The 13,567-nt window shown below is 39.7% G+C and overlaps 1 protein-coding gene across 2 annotated transcripts in view; it reads right to left on the bottom strand.

Annotated features, from left to right (window-relative positions):
* Positions 1 to 611: 611 nt before the first annotated feature.
* Positions 612 to 13,567, bottom strand: part of LOC117541428 (cytohesin-4-like) — a 24,354-nt gene continuing 11,398 nt past the window's right edge. For both annotated transcript variants that reach the window (XM_034208571.1, XM_034208572.1), the window contains 8 exons: positions 13,395 to 13,475; positions 10,983 to 11,095; positions 8,113 to 8,261; positions 5,515 to 5,626; positions 5,084 to 5,160; positions 3,645 to 3,716; positions 3,364 to 3,518; positions 612 to 1,415 (listed from right to left, as the gene is read on the bottom strand). In XM_034208571.1, the coding sequence (XP_034064462.1) occupies positions 1,334 to 1,415; positions 3,364 to 3,518; positions 3,645 to 3,716; positions 5,084 to 5,160; positions 5,515 to 5,626; positions 8,113 to 8,261; positions 10,983 to 11,095; positions 13,395 to 13,475 (841 nt within the window). In that variant the 3' untranslated portion in view covers positions 612 to 1,333. The remainder of the gene's footprint in view (positions 1,416 to 3,363; positions 3,519 to 3,644; positions 3,717 to 5,083; positions 5,161 to 5,514; positions 5,627 to 8,112; positions 8,262 to 10,982; positions 11,096 to 13,394; positions 13,476 to 13,567) is intronic.

The raw sequence follows: 13,567 nt of genomic DNA, 5'->3' as shown, positions 1-13,567 counted from the left end.
TAAAATCCCCAAACAGACGAAAACCTACCAGTTTCACCCACTGTCTCTGCCTCCTCCCTCCATGCCTCGCTCCTCCGGTTTGTATCCCGGTAGATGAACAGAGACTGATCATACAGCACCGGGTGATTCTCTACCGCTATAATTAATACCTCCATTTTTTTGGAATATGAGGAAATGACCTGCGTAGTCTCTCCCAGCATACACGCGGTTTGATTGGCTAGCGCTTGTACTGGCAGATTTGAATAAACGGGATTTCATTGGCTGACGCTTCTGCCGATACGCCAAAAGTATACATTGCTCAACTTTTGAAGCGAGCAACGCCAGCAACGCTCCACGTCGCTTCCTACAATGCAGTTCGGCTAAAAGTGAATGGGCAGAAGCGTTGGAAGCGTCAACGCACGCCGCCGTGTGGACGGGCCGTTAGATGCTTTCTAGTCCTCTATATTTGATACTGCTCAGGGACAAAAAGGTGGTTTCACTCTTCATGAAACACACATGCATCTGAGCACACAAACACACAATATGAGAAAGTAAGGTGTGGTCTGATGGTTTTCAGACTCAGGAAACAGCTGTCACGCAAAAACAGGACCCAGTGTTGCATGGCAAAGAGCAATGGAATACTTTTTATTAAATACATCATGATAAAAAACAACAAATGCAATCACACTGAGAACACAAAACAAGGTAAAGCTAAACGATGTATTTCATATAATTACAGTGTATGCTTTGTAATGAAATAAAATCAGGACATAATGTATATTGCACTTATTGCACTGTGCGATAAAGGTAAGTCAAATATTACAGGCTTGGTCTGATTAGAACAAGTATTCTAAGTAAAAGAATCCTGAAATAGTACAACAACGTTAAAATAATGATCTTAAATGCTTACAAAATTATCTGTATTTACAAAATGAAGCTTAAGCAATGATGACCGGAAGAGTAACGTTAGGTTAAGCGCTAGAAATAATGATCCACTGGACGCGAGTAAGTCTTATGAGAACTGTTCTGAATAATCTTCCATGTTGACAGCATCCAGACACCGCTCCACACATGCTTTATTTCTCTGCCTGATTCTAAAAAGACTCAGACCGTAAGAGATGGATATCGAGCAAAGACAGCAGAAGATATATTGACGAACTCTCAACAGATATGAGTCAACGTTTTCACCTTTGACACGCTTCAGCTCAGTCTGTGAAAACGGGAAGTGGAAAGAGAAGTCACTCTTTTAGCCTCCAGTGTTCTCACTCAGTTGTGTTGCACCAACTTAAAGGTGATGGGGGCCACCGTGTGTGGGGTGGGGATATTAAAGTCCATGCAGGGGGGGGGGGGGCACTCAGTCCTGAGCAGCCTGGTTTATCACTTTCTTCTTACGGACTGAGACCAAGTCGTAGAACGGATCCTTGGTGATGCTCGCCCTGTTAGAAGTAGAGGAAGAGCGTCATTATTGAGACACCAATGCTGCAGAGTGTGTGTGTGTGTGTGTGTGTGTGTGTGTGTGTGTGTGTGTGTGTGTGTGTGTGTGTGTGTGTGTGTGTGTTTCAATCAGAAATGGTTAAATATCACTGAAGGAAGAAGGTCATCTTAAAAGTGATAACTTAGTGTAGGGTTAGTTACTACGAGGGTGTGTGTGTGTGTGTGTGTGTGTGTGTGTGTGTGTGTGTGTGTGGCCTAGCATTACTATACTTGTGGGAACCTAAATCTGTTTACATAGTCACGTGTGGGGACTCGCCTCCCTTATGGGGACAAAATGGAGGTCCCCATGAGGGGAGTCATTCATTTTAGGGTGAAGACTTGGTTAGGGTTAGGCATGTGTTGGTTATGCTTAAGGTTAGGATAAGTCTCCAGGAAATGCATGTAAGTCAATGTAATGTCCCCTGAAGTGATGTATACATGGTATGTGTGTGTGTGTGTGCATGTGTGTGTGTGTGTGTGTGTGTGTGTGTGTGTGTGTGTGCTTGTGATGCAGGCTGTTCTCACACACTGCTTTACCTAAAAAACTAGATTCAAAGATTTAACATTCAAAGGTGTTATTCTCATATAAACAAAACTACATTGTAGAAATGGCAATGAAATTCTTCTGACCTGAGACAATGCTACATATAATAAAATACAAAATAAAAAGTAGTGCAACAATTCTATATACATGTCAATAGAATATGGGATATGTACAATAACAGAATTGGAATTAAATAATGTAAATTCAGACACAATTAAATAAGTTGTATTGCCGTGATAACTATTTATATAAATTAGTATGTTGCAAGGCAAGGCAAGTTTATTTATATAGCACTTTTCAACACAAGGCAATTCAGTGCTTTACAAAAAATTAAAGACATTAAAATGGCATTTAAAATCAGTCATTAAAAAGAAAAGATAATAAAATAAACATTAAAAGAAAAAATACATGGATAAAAGTTACAGTGCAGTTTAAGATATAAATAGTTCAATTAAAAGCAGCGACAAAAAGAAAAGTCTTTAGTCTGGATTTAAAAGTAGTCAGAGTTGCAGCGGACCTGCAGGTTTTAAAAGATGACAGGAGGAATGTTTATCGGGTAATGCACTTTTATCAGTTCAGGACTTTCACCCAGGAAACAGCTGTTCGTCGGGAAACTTAACTGCAATTGATTTATTTATCGTATTTTAACCCTAACTTCGCCACCTCTGAGTTATTTAACAGCATAGTTGTCTTTCCACATAGCTTTGCCATTTCCGTGACTATTTTAACAAAGTTATTGTAGTATGAGAATCAGAACGGCCTGAAGTCCAGGGCAGCTGATGTTCGCATGGATTTATAACAATACTTTTTCTTTAAAGAATCATTATTTAAATTGCACACTGAGAGGCAACAGTGCTAAGACAAGCGTTTGGTGCTTTCTCGCCAAGTATAGGTAACTTTGATAATAAGTCATTGTCTCACCTACACTTTTTTATTCTGAGAACGATCTATATTTAACCTGTTCAATTAGGGATTGTACACATGTTCAAGTTCACTGTTGACATTACGGATGTGTAAAAAGTAGTCTATCTTTTTCAATTGGGAGAGAGGTTAGAATGCACTTCGTTGACCGGACATCTCCTTCATCGTAAAAGCAGGATAAGCATTATGTTATTTTACACAAACGTTGATCCAGGAATAAACCCCCTCACGTACTGAATCCAGAAACCATTAAAGATCGAATATCAAATTTGAATCCAATCGTGAACCCAGAATAATTTCAGAATCTTGAGATACAGTAAAGTGAACTCCCCTCTCCTTGTGTCTCTGTGTGTGTGTGTGTGTGTGTGTGTGTGTGTGTGTGTGTGTGTATGTGTGTGTGTGTGTGTGTGTGTGTGTGTGTGTGTGTGTGCGTGTGTGTGTCTGACCTGATGGCCTCGATCCAGGAGTCCCTCTCCTCTGCGCTGGCGGCACAGATGGTGTACGATTGGTGCTTCCCCACCACCACTCGGCCGTCCGTCTCTGTTTTGCACGCCTTGATCTTCTGCCCTCGACTGTTGGGGTTGTACAGCTCCAGACAGTACTAGACGACACCAGAAAACCAAGCAACAATCAATCTTTATGTCTGAATGCTCTTTACCTAACTTGATGGACACCCCTAGTTCAATATCGTGTTGGAGAGAAAACCACCGTTGACACTATATCTCACCGGTTTGCGAGGATACGGCACTTCTCTCACGCAAAGGTTCTCCAGAGGGATGATGCCTCTGGGCTCTTTATCCTGCAGACAGATACAAACAAGATGGAGTGAGTCAAGTGCATCTATCAGGAGGGCAGAAGGAAGAGTAAAAATGGAATTGGCGTCACAAAATGAGAGGAAGCAGAAGAGACTGAAATAACAATAATAATTTAATATTAATAATAATCTCCACCACTTTATGATTTTTTTTAAGTACAAAGCTAACATTAGGCTATAAGGAACTACAGCACGGTCACATGACTTCACGTCACCACCGCTAAGCTAAAGGTGGCTAATGTTGGGCTATAAAGGAACTACAGCACGGTCACATGACTTCACATCACCACCGCTAAGCTAAAGGCGGCTAATGTTGGGCTATAAAGGAACTACAGCACGGTCACATGACTTCACATCACCACCGCTAAGCTAAAGGAGGCTAATGTTGGGCTATAAAGGAACTACAGCACGGTCACATGATTTCAAGTCACCACCGCTAAGCTAAAGGTGGCTAATGTTGGGCTATAAAGGAACTACAGCACGGTCACATGACTTCACGTCACCACCGCTAAGCTAAAGGTGGCTAATGTTGGGCTATAAAGGAACTACAGCACGGTCACATGACTTCACATCACCACCGCTAAGCTAAAGGAGGCTAATGTTGGGCTATAAATGAACTACAACACGGTCACATGACTTCACATCACCACCGCTAAGCTAAATGAGGCTAATGTTGGGCTATAAAGGAACTACAGCACGGTCACATGACTTCACATCACCACCGCTAAGCTAAAGGAGGCTAATGTTGGGCTATAAATGAACTACAACACGGTCACATGACTTCACATCACCACCGCTAAGCTAAATGAGGCTAATGTTGGGCTATAAAGGAACTACAGCACGTCACATGACTTCACGTCACCACCGCTAAGCTAAAGGCGGCTAATGTTGGGCTATAAAGGAACTACAGCACGGTCACATGACTTCAAGTCACCACCGCTAAGTTAACGGAGGCTAATGTTGGGCTATAAATGAACTACAACACGGTCACATGACTTCACATCACCACCGCTAAGCTAAATGAGGCTAATGTTGGGCTATAAAGGAACTACAGCACAGTCACATGACTTCACGTCACCACCGCTAAGCTAACGGAGGATAATGTTGGTAGTGATGACATTTAGTCGTCTCATTTAAAGACTTGTAAGCAACGTTACAATCTTTTGTGTTAACCACTGATATTATTTCAGGATAATAACCAAAAACACATTAAAAAAAACCTTGACTTCCAGAGGAGGGGACAGGAAGTGGTAACATACTGACTCATTTTCGGGTTTGGGGACTCAATCCTGCTTCACAGTAGAATAGGTGAATGGTAAGGTGCCTTAAAAGGAGCATTGTGAGAGCCTTACAGTGGTGAACTCAAAGTAGTAGAAACAGTTGTCGGTCAGGATGAACCATCGCCTCTTCCACGTCTTTACCCGACCTCCTGAAATATAGAGAAAGCACAACATGAAGATGTTTATGTGCACTAAATGCTCTGTTGTCAGTTTGGTTCCTGGACATTCAAAATAACTTTTGAGGTGATGTGTTTGAAGACAAGCTTCTGCATAACCTAACTCTGAAAGTATGTGGTTTGCATGCAGAGACGTAAAGTTATACTCCGTTGTTGGGTAACTTTCTGATCGCTTCCTCTGTACTTTCCTGTTCTTAGCCTCATTAAGTTAAATACAAGGCAGAGCACATTCAAACCGCTTCTCAATTGGGTTAGACACTTTGGTTTAGCATCACTAATGAATAACAACAATTAATTTAAACTGATTATTTTGGAGAGGTGCTTTACCGAGTTTAAGGAGCCAGCCTTCTCTGTCCGGGTTGAAGAAGGTGTGAGTCAGATCATTCCCATCATCCTCTGGGATTTTGAAAGGCTCGTTGCGAATGCTCTCGTACAGTTTCTGAGTCGAAAGAAGGGAGTTGAATGGGTTAAAGTGTGTGCTATCATTCAATGTCTTGTTCCATTTCTATTTTCTACCATACATTGTTGGCTTGACATCAATCAGAAGAACCAATCATTTAATGCACAAATGGGGGAACAAATTGTTAGATAAATGAAATGTCTGCGTGAGGCTGTGGTGATGAGAGGCCCTGAGTCATCTCTTTGTGATTGTTGGAATTTGACTTGGTGTCGTGGTGCATACATAGAAGTTAAACAAAAACAAAAAAACAGATTTTAAGAAAACTAAAATGATATTACAAAAAAATAAGAAAAAATATAGTAAAATAGAAAACAAATTAAAGCAGTATTTACATTGAAATAGAATGCAATGAAATAGAAAATATGTGCAGTAATGGCCCGTCCACACAGCGGCGTGCGTTGGCGCTTGCCGGCGCGCGTGTCTGACACTCGACCAGCAACCAATCACATAAATCTCCCGCCCCTGACACACAAGCAGCGGTTTGATTGGCTAGAGCTTGTACTGGCATATGATTCGATTTGGCTGACGCTTCTGCCGAGGCGTCAAAAGTTGAACATTGCTCAACTTTTGAAGCGAGCAACGCCAGCAACGCTCCGCGTCGCTTCCCAAAATGCAGTTCGGCTAAAAGTGACGTCACCCCATTCAAAGTGAATGGGCAGAAGCGTTGGAAGCTTCAACGCACGCCGCTGTGTGGACGGGCCGTAAGCAAACCAGATATTGTCCACATTGTGTGCATTAATGTAATAGAGTCTCTTAAGTTAGCACTTCGGCAGTGGTTCAGTAGGGACTTGGACTTCGGACTGATAGGAGGAGCATGCATATATAACTGTGTGTACGGTAACAAATGACACGTGTGCACAAATATAACTGTGTATTTGCATGTATAACAATAAAATGCATGTGTGTGTGTACAAAAACCGAGTGGAAAACTGATCTCAATCAATAAAGGTCCATCTTCTTCTTCTTTAGTCTCAGGCCTGCCTCAGACGCCTCAGGCCTGATAACAACCTGAAAGGAGTTTCTGTTCCAGACGATGTGGTCATTGTGACACGGTGGAACTGTTTCTCTTCAAGCAGAGAAAGTACCACATGATTGCTAATAGTTGTACATCGACTACTTTTGTAATTGCTTTTGATTTCGTATAAACCTTTCTGATAGATTCTTCAAGAGGAAGAGATCCCTTAATGGCCAATTTCAACATGAGAAATATTAAAGCAAGAGAAAGCCAGGTTCACGAGGGGATTGCCAGAAACCATGATATTTATTCATGAGATATTGATTTCATGTATGAGCCGAAATGCACATTAAACAACTTTAAAGATGAATTTGACTCATCATGTTGTTCTTCTAATTTTTATGGATTTGGTGATATTGTTATGTTGAGTTATTATGGCCACAATAATTGGTTATAAAAATCAGATTTTGTGACAGCCTTAATGTGGAAATGTGTGTTTGTGACAATTTTTCACTGGATTTAGAGGCAAAGCAATCTTGATTTATTCAGGCCATGATAATTGGTAATAAGTTGACCTTATATCAGAGGTGGGAAGTAACTAAGTACATTTACTTAAGTACTCTACTTAAGTACACTTTTGTGATACTTGTACTTTACTTGAGTATTTTCATTATATGCTACTGTGTACTTCTACTCCACTACAGCTCAGAGGTACATGGTGTACTTTTACTCCACTACAGTTTAGAGGTACATGGTGTACTTTTACTCCACTACATGTATTTCATACCTTTTAGTTACTTTACAGATGTGGATGAATGATGTGAAATCTAATCAAGTGTTAAATCAGACTTTAGTTCCACCTGGAGTAAATCCACCAGCTACCCTGCAGTATACAAAGCCATTCAAACTAGCTGCACCTTTACCAGCTTTGAGAACACTTTCATGATCAATCATTATAAAACATATCATATATATTATTCTGAAATGGACCAATCTGCACAACGACTACTTTTACTGTCGCTACTTTCACTATATTTAGATGAGAATACTTTTCTACTTTCACTTGAGGAACATTTTGAATGCAGGACTTTTACTGTGACTGAGTATTCCTACACTCTGGTACTTCTACTTTTACTCAAGTACAAGATCTGAGTACTTCTACTTTTACTCAAGTACAATATCTGACTACTTCTACTTTTACTCAAGTACAAGATCTGAGTACTTCTACTTTTACTCAAGTACAATATCTGACTACTTCTACTTTTACTCAAGTACAAGATCTGAGTACTTCTACTTTTACTCAAGTACAATATCTGACTACTTCTACTTTTACTCAAGTACAAGATCTGAGTACTTCTACTTTTACTCAAGTACAAGATCTGAGTACTTCTACTTTTACTCAAGTACAAGATCTGAGTACTTCTACTTTTACTCAGTACAAGATCTGAGTACTTCTACCTTAAATAAACATATTTCCAAAGGATGAAAAAAGGTTGCGAGTGTTTCTCACCGAGAGCAGGTCATTGGGTAGATCCCCCCCGTTGTTGATGCCTCTGTTCATGGAGATGAAGCGCTCCAGGGGGGTCTTTTCCTTCACGTTGGGGTTGTGGAGGCTTGTGTTGAGCATGATGATGGCAAAGGACAGGATGTAGCATGTGTCTAGGGTTATGGAAAAAGGATGCAAACAAACAAAAAGGTAAGAGACAGCAACAAAATGTTAAGCGCATAGATTATACAACAGGTTTTGTGTCTCGATTCGCGTGCATGTGCTGCTTTGAATGCATAAGTGTGCAAAGTATGGCAAAATGCAAAATGAGTACCTGGATTGTTATACTGTACAGGTACGTGTGTTTCTTGTCTGGTATTTAATTAATTTACAACTATACTGGTGCCGACAAGAAGCCTCCTTTAATTGGGTGGCCGAATCCGGCCCACGACTTCATTTGATGTGGGTTAAAGTGTGTGCTATCATTCAATGTCTTGATCCATTTCTACCATACATTGTTGGCTTGACATCATTCAGAAGAACCAATCATTTAATGCACAAATGGGGAAACAAATTGTTAGATAAATGAAATGTCTGCGTGAGGCTGTTGTATTAATAGAACATTAAGGATCTTCTTTTTCGTATTGTAATAATGTCATTGTTAGCTAATGAATGTTTCCATGCTGAACAACGGCAACATGACAACGTTTCCATTGGTCCCTCTTCTTTAGAGAAGACCAGGAAATGATGGATACACGGATCGTGTTCAAATCAATAGGCACGCAATGACTCTAAAGAATAATGATCACGCACCAAACACACATTCAAACTAAAGGAACCAGCTGTTTGGAAAATGAGAGAAGTAGAAAGTACAAGTATTTGTGTTCAACATGTAAGAAGTAGAAAGTACAGGTATTTGAGTTCAACATGTAAGAAGTAGAAAGTACAGGTATTTGGGTTCAACATGTAAGAAGTAGAAAGTACAGGTATTTGGGTTCAACATGTAAGAAATAGAAAGTACAGGTATTTGAGTTCAACATGTAAGAAGTAGAAAGTACAGGTATTTGAGTTCAACATGTAAGAAGTAGAAAGTACAGGTATTTGAGTTCAACATGTAAGAAGTAGAAAGTACAGGTATTAGAGTTCAATATGTAAGAAGTAGAAAGTACAGGTATTTGAGTTCAACATGTAAGAAGTAGAAAGTACAGGTATTTGTGTTCAACATGTAAGAAGTAGAAAGTTCAGGTATTTGAGTTCAACATGAAAGAAGTAGAAAGTACAGGTATTTGGGTTCAACATGTAAGAAGTAGAAAGTACAGGTATTTGAGTTCAACATGTAAGAAGTAGAAAGTACAGGTATTTGAGTTCAACATGTAAGAAGTAGAAAGTACAGGTATTTGTGTTCAACATGTAAGAAGTAGAAAGTACAGGTATTTGGGTTCAACATGTAAGAAGCAGAAAGTACAAGTATTTGAGTTCAACATGTAAGAAGTAGAAAGTACAGGTATTTGAGTTCAACATGTAAGAAGTAGAAAGTACAGGTATTTGGGTTCAACATGTAAGAAGTAGAAAGTACAGGTATTTGAGTTCAACATGTAAGAAGTAGAAAGTACAGGTATTTGAGTTCAACATGTAAGAAGTAGAAAGTACAGGTATTTGTGTTCAACATGTAAGAAGTAGAAAGTACAGGTATTTGTGTTCAACATGTAAGAAGCAGAAAGTACAAGTATTTGAGTTCAACATGTAAGAAGTAGAAAAGTACAGGTATTTGAGTTCAACATGTAAGAAGCAGAAAGTACAAGTATTTGAGTTCAACATGTAAGAAGTAGAAAGTACAGGTATTTGTGTTCAACATGTAAGAAGTAGAAAGTACAGGTATTTGTGTTCAACATGTAAGAAGCAGAAAGTACAAGTATTTGAGTTCAACATGTAAGAAGTAGAAAGTACAGGTATTTGAGTTCAACATGTAAGAAGCAGAAAGTACAGGTATTTGAGTTCAACATGTAAGAAGTAGAAAGTACAGGTATTTGTGTTCAACATGTAAGAAGTATAAAGTACAGGTATTTGGGTTCAACATGTAAGAAGCAGAAAGTACAAGTATTTGAGTTCAACATGTAAGAAGCAGAAAGTACAAGTATTTGAGTTCAACATGTAAGAAGTAGAAAGTACAGGTATTTGTGTTCAACATGTAAGAAGCAGAAAGTACAAGTATTTGAGTTCAACATGTAAGAAGTAGAAAGTACAGGTATTTGTGTTCAACATGTAAGAAGTATAAAGTACAGGTATTTGGGTTCAACATGTAAGAAGTATAAAGTACAGGTATTTGGGTTCAACATGTAAGAAGTATAAAGTACAGGTATTTGGGTTCAACATGTAAGAAGTATAAAGTACAGGTATTTGAGTTCAACATGTAAGAAGTATAAAGTACAGGTATTTGTGTTCAACATGTGAGAAGTCAAAGTAAAAAGTCGTCAGAAAAATAAGTAGTGGAGTAAAGTACTGATACAAAAATGTTTTACTTAAGTACAGTAACAAAGTATTTGTACTCCACTACTTCCCACCTCTGAGCAGGAGTTCAGTGTATGACCTGTCCGTGTACAAAGGGAAGTGTCCAATATTAGACACAGCTATGTAGTTCACATAAATACAGAATGAGTTAAGGTAAAGAAAAAGAGGAAATGAAAGGCAAACATGAAGGTGGTCATTTTAACTCACCCCCCCCCCCCACACACACACACACACACACCCCCACACACACACACACACACACACACACACACACACACACACACACACACCACACACACACACACACACACACACACACACACACACACACACACACACACACACACACACACACACACACACACACACAGGAAGTGGACGCTCACCTGTGGACTGGAAGACCTGAATGTTGCAGTCGCAGTAGCGCGTAGCGAAGGCCTCCATCATGCGGTCGATCTTCTGGGCTTCACCAGGCAGACGGAAACTCCACAGGAACTGTCTGTCACATACACACACCACCATCACATTAACCTCTGTATGAAACATGTGGTCATCCGCTGCATGACCAGCATGTGAACTTCACCATGCATCTGGAGAAAGTGTGTTGGAGGCCCAGTTTCAAAGCACAACACTGGTGTGACTCTGTGACATTTACTCAACATACAAACACAGGATGGTCACTATGTGGGATTTTAGTTCCTTCATTTGTCATATTGTCCTTCTCCTCCCTATCTTGACAGTCATTTAATTCAACCAAATGTCTTAGTGATTGTACACTTCGACATAACCTATATGCAAGGCTTCTATTGTCATGTGTACACACTGTAGCTACAGTGTACATATGACAATGAAGATCTTAGGTCACAGGCTCCTCCATCAGTGCAACACAATACAACTGATAACATAGTGCAAGTAAATACAAGTACAATAGAATAGAATATATTAACTTGAACTTAAGAAAAAGTTCATGCTCCCTCCATCAAGTTCACTACATTTACTTGAGAACTAGAGATATTTCAAGCATTAATGATAATAGAGGTCAACATCTAGCTATGTTAGCGCTAAGGGCTAGACTGTTTATCTCTTTTGGTTTCAGCGCTTGGAAATTTGGGGTAGTAAGTATTTCACGACGTCAAACATACCTAGAATATTACTTAAGCTTGTGTTTACCACACAACTTATTTCAGGCATCATCCTAAAACCCATGAACCTTGAGAAAAGGGAAGCGGAAGTGCAAGCCCTAACCCTAAACCTAAATATGTGAAACGACTGCTTTCCCAGGCTGTGAAGTCCTCCGCATTACAAGCACATTTGGAGCAGGGGGGTCAAACTCAATTTCATCGCGGGCCACATTCGCATAAAGGTTGCACTCAAAGGGCCGGTTGTACCTATATAAATATATATATAAAATTGTGTATTATATTACATCATTGCCTCTGATTTGGATTATTATCGGATAGGATAATAACTTAGTATTTAACTACGTCTGAAAGCAGAAGTCCAGGGCAAATAATTGCAAGTCTCTTCAGTGAGCATGTCACAAAACGAGATGCATTGTGGGACATGGGCAACCTGCTTCTGTAAAGTAGCATGTAACCGTATAATAAACGTATTATATTCTTTGTAAGCTCTTGCGGGGCCACATCAAATGAAGTCGCCGGCCTTGATTTTGAGACCCCTGTCGTAGAGAGACCAATTATTTGAATGCAGGACCTTTAACTTGAACATCTTTTTACCTCGCATGTGTGATTTTAGGGAATTGGAATTACAGATGCTTCACCCTTTATAGCTGCCCGCTCATACAAACCGGTGATGAGCTCATTATGAAACTAAGCACATTTCATCACAGTAGATGTATGTAGATAGTAGATCGGATCTTTCTTCCGTTATACCATCGCACTCAATGATGTTAGTCAATGACCTATGACTTTCCTCTGATGTGACTCGTAATCTATGCAGCCCCTCTCATATCGGTAAAATCACTCTGGCTTGTGTTTAAAGTATGATCAGTGTTAGATATTCGGACTTTAGCCCTTTAATAACTTCATAAATCTGAAGGCGATGCAGCCAAGTTTGTTGGAATATGGCAAACCCCTAACCCCAGAACAAGCTCTCACTAAAACACCTTGACCACAATCTTCCAAAGTGTGATGCTGTTTTAGACAGAGACACAACATGAATGTGCTTTGTAAACTCTCAGCATTGGAAATGACTAATCAGTTCCAATGTCATGCACAAACACTTGAAGCATCCACGAACACGTCATCAACACGCCCATGACAGAAACAGATCTATTTACTATCTATTAAACAACACTGGTACAAATGTTAGTTTGAAAGAAAATACACTTCACTGATTATGTGAAGAACGTTTTCATTTTGTTTGTGAAATTATGAGTTTACAGCAGCGCCATGAAAACAAGTCAAATGATACCACGTCACAGAAAATATCAGCAACACCATGAGGTGGATATTCACTATATCTAAACATATGTACAATAAAAGCTGTTCAAACAAACTCGGCATAATTGTCGAGAATTGTAAAAATGTACAATTTCTGCAATTTCTAAATGTGTTGCTTATTAATTGCCAAACCAAAGTGATTACTGATTTTAGGAGCTTTGTGACTCTATATGTAAGTACACAGTGTTTGCATATAGCCATCTACCTTGACTTGATTCATTGTATGTTTATATATGTTTTATGTGATGGTGTGGTGAGTGAATGGACTGACTGTGGTGTGTTTCAGATGGGTGACACATAGTAGATGAGACAAGAGCGAAGGTAAACAAAGCTGACCTGAGGGCCTGCACCAGATTGAGGTCGGAGAATTCGTGCAGCTCGACAAAGGCCTTGAGGGTCTGGAGGTGGAGCTCCTCCCTGGGGGACAGGTGGGGGGAGGAAAGCACATTAAACCAGAGGAAGGCATTCACTTTATCTCTTAGAACATGCTCTCAAATCTCTTACTCCAT

Source organism: Gymnodraco acuticeps, unplaced genomic scaffold, assembly GCF_902827175.1.
Source record: "Gymnodraco acuticeps unplaced genomic scaffold, fGymAcu1.1, whole genome shotgun sequence".
NCBI lineage: Eukaryota > Metazoa > Chordata > Actinopteri > Perciformes > Bathydraconidae > Gymnodraco > Gymnodraco acuticeps.
Note: the sequence above shows the minus strand (reverse complement) of the source record. Positions and strands in the feature narration are given on the sequence as shown.